General features: G+C 39.9%; 1 protein-coding gene across 1 annotated transcript in view; it reads right to left on the bottom strand.

The window, feature by feature from the left end:
• Positions 1-352: 352 nt before the first annotated feature.
• Positions 353-6,000, bottom strand: part of CTTNBP2 (cortactin binding protein 2) — a 185,674-nt gene continuing 180,026 nt past the window's right edge. The window contains exons 21-23 of the mRNA XM_062207328.1: positions 4,912-5,044; positions 3,776-3,877; positions 353-1,406 (exon numbers count right to left, since the gene is read on the bottom strand). Coding sequence (XP_062063312.1) covers positions 1,164-1,406; positions 3,776-3,877; positions 4,912-5,044 — 478 coding nt within the window. The 3' untranslated portion in view covers positions 353-1,163. The remainder of the gene's footprint in view (positions 1,407-3,775; positions 3,878-4,911; positions 5,045-6,000) is intronic.

The following is a 6,000-nucleotide window of genomic DNA, read 5'->3' as shown; positions in this document are numbered from 1 at the left end:
GCCTCACACCCCAGGACTTGTCTTTCAGAGAAGATGACCAGGAAGAATGCAACATGAATCGTGTTCTTCCTCCATAGAAAGCCCTTCCTTTTCTTTGATACATGTATATTTTGAAAGTTTTACACAGATCAATGCAAATGTGTATACTTCACCATAAATAACCATGTTGGTTTAAAAATACTTTCCATACTCAAACTATTTTTGGTATTTATGAAAACGTATTCAGTAACCCTTCATGAACAGCAGGTGAAATACCAACTGGGAGGAAACAGAGCTACAGATAGAAAGCATAGCAAAATTATTTCACTAATTCAGTATTTTATTTGGTGTCAAAACATCTTAACTGTGAGTTGTATAAGTGTTCTTAATACTTTTAGAAGAAACACTTCTAGAAAATATTTTATCAATTGTGCTATTAGAAATAATTCAGTTAACTCCTTCAATATTAACTTAATGGAGCCTTTATGCAGATTTTTTAATTGTCACTTAGGTATAAAACTTTTGTAAGAAAGATAACACTTATTGCATTATAATTTCATCTTTCAAAGGAGTCATAATGCAAACTCATAAGCATAAATATATACATGATCAACCAAATGGTAACATAGCCACTAAAAGATTTAAAATGTAAAACTTTAGCAGGCAAAATACTTAATATGGCTTTTAATGGAAAATAACTGTTAAGAAATAATTCATTATTGCCCATTCTAGTCATTCCCCATCAAGTGAACATAAAATTATGGTTTCCATTTAAAATGGTACATGTTATTTAAGCCAATGTTGTACACATTTTGTAACATGTAGTAGGCAATAGGATTTGTGGACTTTGTTAAATATACATACATATGTACATATATATAGATATACAGTATTAGACAGTTCTGCTTTAATACCCCTGAACATCTTGATGAAAACTGTTACAAGTTTATTATAAAACTACTTGAAAAGTTGGCATAACTTCTTGGTATTGAAGTTTGGTCTCACAGAATTAAAAAAAAAAAAGACAAAAGTTGGCTATAAATACATTCTTTACAAAAAATGAATAGTGGTCCCGCACTCATACTTTATATTACAGTGAAAACATTTGAAGTATTTACATCTTGTTGTCCTTGGTTTCTGTGTGAAATATACAGAAGTTAGTAGTGAGAATATTGTAGGCAGGCCTATGTGTTAGGTTTTTCTACTTGTTCATGTTTGTGTAGGTTCCAATTCTCTTCTTTGGAGTTGTTGTTGATTTCTGGTTGCCTTGTATTGCTGCTGCTGCTTCTTTTGGTGTTCTGGGAACACTGGGCGATTTTACTTCTAGGAACAGGAAGAAAAGATTTAACTCTTGAAACACCCAACTCAGTCTTTGATTTACTGGTGCTGCATTCGGTAGCTTGATGGCTGCTGAGAGGACTGACCTCCTGGAAGAAAACAGATGCCAAGTAGATCACAGTTGCCATTATTATTACCAATACCTAGTTTTACTCCTCTGGTTCTGAGCAAACATGCACCACTCAGGAGAGAAGCAGTTCAATCTGTGCACCTCCTGCTTGATTTTCATTAGACCTTTCCTAGTGTCACACAAGCCCTAAATACAGGAGTCAGCGAATCAAATGCTGAGTCTGGAATGCCTTTACCAACAGGAACTTCATGATATCCTAGGTCTGAGAAAATCGGCAGATGGGACTGGTTCAACCCTCAATGTAAGAGGTTCTACAGAACAGTGATGTCACCTTGGGTAAGTCACCTAACTTTTCCCATAACATACACACTATTCTAGTTGCTTGGTAGACAGCAAAGAACCCAAAGGAGAAACAGCCTTGCCCTGCTGTAAATTAAGGCACCTGCTGCTCAGTGATTCTGTGCTTGGTAGGCTCAGCATGCTCTCATTTTTCTTCTGCCTTAATGTGCACTTATATGAAGAAGAGTTTTTAGTATTTGCTCTATTGATGCTTTAAATGTGTGTGAGTGAAGGCTAACCAACATGCCACCTGATTAATTAACCCTCATGGTCAGAGCAATAAAGAATTACACTGTAGCAACAGAGGAAGACAATAGTAATTTTGTTTTCCGATGGATAAAGCAGCAGCGGGAGAGACAGGCAGACAGAAACAGGCTTAGACAGCCTTTGGCCAGGAAGGAGAAAATGATCTCAACTAATCCAGAGAGCTCTTAACTCTAGTAGGTGTACCTTCCTGATAACAGAAGAAACTGGGCATCTAACCAAGAAATGCCAGTTGAGTGATCAAGAATCTAGAAAGAGTAAGACTGCCAAGCTGTCAACGGCCAAGGGAGTGTTGCTCTGCCCTCTGCTGGCAGAGTCCCTCCAAGCGTCTTCATGGGGCAAAAGGCAGCATATTCTAACACCCACCCTAAACTGCGCATCTTAGCAACCACATATCTTTTGTCAAAGCCCAGGCAGAATAAAAGGACTCATTTTTAAAAGCTGTCTGGAGCTCCCCAAAGCTTACCTAATGTTCAGTACTATCTTTTATGGACAGTACCTTGGTGCAACAATGAAATAAGGGCATGTGGCAGGGAAGCTGGGGCATAGAAATGTTTCCCCACTAGACATTCCAGCAGCCTACCAGGCAGCAATATTTTTGTACAGGAACATGACTTAGCCCTGAGCTGAAAGTGGTTCAATTGACCTCTTCCCAGACCCTCAAGGTTTCTTCCACTGGTGCTGTGCTCCAAGAATCCTAAAGAATGGTCCTGAAGACCGCATTTGAGAAGTTAAGACTTGCAAGGCAGCAAAGCGTTTTCACTGGAATGCTCAGTAGTAAATCCAGGTTACCTTCTTGGTGCTTTGGTGCTTCTACACTGTTTCCAGTGATTGAGACTGGATCCAGGCTATTTCTAACAGGGCATACTGTTCTGTATGAGACCACAGCTCACGTAGCTGACACACATACAACTAGCCAGTTCCACAGTGTCATGAAGAAGTGAGAAAGCAGGGGCTGTGGAGGCCAGGGGTGCCATAAGTCTCACCAAGCTCCCTTCATAATTATGCTCTCTGCACACCAGCCCTCACCTAGGTCATTGTAAGCCACCCAGGGAGCAAATGAGACCAGGATATGACCTGCCATCAACATGGCTTGGTGACCCAACCACATGTTACTAAGTGACTCTGAAATCTGCAACCTCACCAAACAATGAATGGGTAAGCAAGTGCTTTGTTTTTGTTCACCCAAGAATACCATGCTGTACCACTTCTTGCTATTTATCAAGCAATCAATAATGGTCTATCCAGCATCACAGTCATGGATACTATTTCAAAAGGTTAATGAACACTGTCGGAATCCTGGCCCTTCTGTTTGCCATTCTGACTTGAAGTTCAAGGGAAAGTCTCTCATCAAAATGTAATGCATATTTTAAATTAGGAAGCAAAATAACATGAAAGATCTTTTGCATGCAAAAGATCTTTCATGTTATCATTTAGTCCTTCACTCTGATTAAAGCACAAAATCTTAATTCTCAAGTGGATAATGCTAAAGTTTAAAATGAACAACCTAGATTACATCTAGTTTTGACAAACAGAAATGAAAGTAGAGATCGTCTCAAATATCCTAAATCATGGAATAAAATCGAAAGCATCAAATCATCCCATTTTCCTCCCTATGTCACGCTTTCAAGATATCATCCAGACAATAGTCTGTCTCTTCTTGAACTAACGAGAGCTTTTATCTTTATTTCTGACTTCCTAGCTGTGGTTTAAAAATAACTTCGTGATTCACAGTGAAAGAAGATTTGTGAAGTAAATTTCAGTGTTTTTTGGTCCCAGTCTTACCTTTGGTGACACTGGCGTTCTTGGATTATTAACAGGTGCTGAAAATGCAGGATTGCTTCCTGGACTGTGAAACGTCCTTAACTCATCCCTGGAACCAGCAATCTGGAAAACAGACCAGTGACCACGTCAAGTCTCCACAGCTGCGTGGTGGCACACTCACGGCACTGCAGAAGTGTTAGTCTCTCCCCTCATCCCTGGGACTTCCTCAGAACATTCCCTCAGGTCCTACACTGTTCACATGGAAAACAGGAAGCCTTCACGTGGGAAACAGCAGCTGCTTAAGAAATCATCTCTACGGGAAAAGAGGCCATTTTTCAAAAATCGGAAGACGACTAGAAGAACTCTACAGAAAAACAAATGTCAGTAAGTAAGGAAAGGATACAAAACATCAAGGTTATCATCTTTACCTTATTTTTCCAGTGGATAAGGATTTCAGTTAACTTCCAGCAAGGATAAATAAGAAATTCAATTCTACTTTGTCCTAGAGATTACAACTGTTCAAATGTCTCTCAGTGGAACTTGCACAAGTTATAACCATCTTCTTATGCTTCCTTTCAAGTGAAAAGCATTAGTTAAGGAAGCCTGGTTAAACTTGCCACAGACATCAGAGTGGGGAAACAGGTTAAACTTGTGCTGATAATGCTTGCTTTGAGATTTCGGGTCACTGGTTGCCATATTAAGATCTCGAATTTCACAGCTTAAAGGCTGTGATCATGGGCATTGTGCATGCCATGTCTTTCTCTTCTTTGTAATCAAAGGTGGAGCTCTGTCTATACCAGGAGTCAGCTGTGAGGCTTGCTGCAATTCTCCTGTACTCAGATGACATACTGGGCCAAGCAAGGATTTCAAAATGGAAACAAAGTCTGAGAAAATTCAGCTGTAGGCTTATAGAGAAAGCTCCCTGAAGGTGTTGATGTGATTTGTGCTACTGTAACTAACATCCAATAATAACTGCTGCTACTTGACAGGAGTTTGGAAAAGCAAGCTTTCCTCACTGGAACTTCTTCATTGCATGAGTATTTCAGAACAAACAGCTTCCATCAGGAACTTCTGGGGAATGGGTGTTGTGATGTGGCTCCGCGCAGCCATGCTCTAGGGCAGAGCCCTCCCGGGCTTGGTTCATCTGCACTGCTTACCTTGCTTAGGTCAGATTCCGACTTGCTGGAACACATGCTCTGAAGCTCCTTGACGAGATCTGCCGCATCGTCTGAACCCAGAGAGAACCTCTGATCCAAATTCAACGTCAATGACAGATCGTTCTCTAGAGACCTAACCAAAGTTCAGAAAAGAGTCTTTGAAAGTGAGCGCAACACCCAGTGCCCAAAATGGAAATCTAGACTGTGTGTGTGATATCATGTTAGGTAGAGAAACAGGTTTTTTTAAAATAACTTTTCATGAATTTCATAATGTTATTTAATGCCACAACCCACTTTCCTACCCTATGATAGACTATTAAGGTAATAAATCTCCACATGATTTTGATAACTCCCCCCCTCTAAATTCTGAATTATATAAAATTTTATTTCACAGAGAAATTCACTTTGATTTACAGCATGTCAGTCTTTACTTTTCCCTTTTCTGCCTCCCAGGCCCAATGCATGCACTGTGGTCTAGGGGCCAGTGTCACAGAAGGCAACACGTGGGGATTTCACACGTGACTGCAGCACTTGCACTATGGTGAGAGGTAGGATTTTCTTTTGTTTTCATCCCTAACACCTCAGTTCCTGGGTTCCCTTCTCTGTAAAGAATCCTTAAGCACACACATCAGATAGGCCGTTACACAGGAGGGATCTAGCAGGAAGCCTGGCAGAAAGCAACGGGCAATGCAGTTTCCTGCATCTCCCCCCTTCACTTTCTTCTGTAATGCTGTGGACCAGGGAACAGGACCCTAAGTGTTACCCATCCAGTGACATGGGCTACACTGAGGCGTGTTCTACAGACTGCCCAAACGTTTGTATTCTACGACCAACCAAACAATCCTTTGTTTCTAAGCTGAAATAGTCAATAATAATCTAGGAACAATGCCAAGAGATTAATTGAAATTATCACTGTAATCATTTAGCACTAAATAAGTCATGCTCTATGTCTGCATACTTAGTGTTTAAAGAATCAGTCATCTAAAGATTGTAAGATTTTATCTTTGTCAATGCATTAATTACTAAGTTTGATTTTAAAAAAATGAAGCCCATGATATTTAGTCTTTTTTAACAAACCAAAAGCAAAAT

The sequence above is a fragment of the Lepus europaeus genome, chromosome 1 (assembly GCF_033115175.1).
Source record: "Lepus europaeus isolate LE1 chromosome 1, mLepTim1.pri, whole genome shotgun sequence".
In the NCBI taxonomy this organism is placed as follows: domain Eukaryota; kingdom Metazoa; phylum Chordata; class Mammalia; order Lagomorpha; family Leporidae; genus Lepus; species Lepus europaeus.
This window is presented reverse-complemented; position numbering and strand designations above follow the sequence as displayed.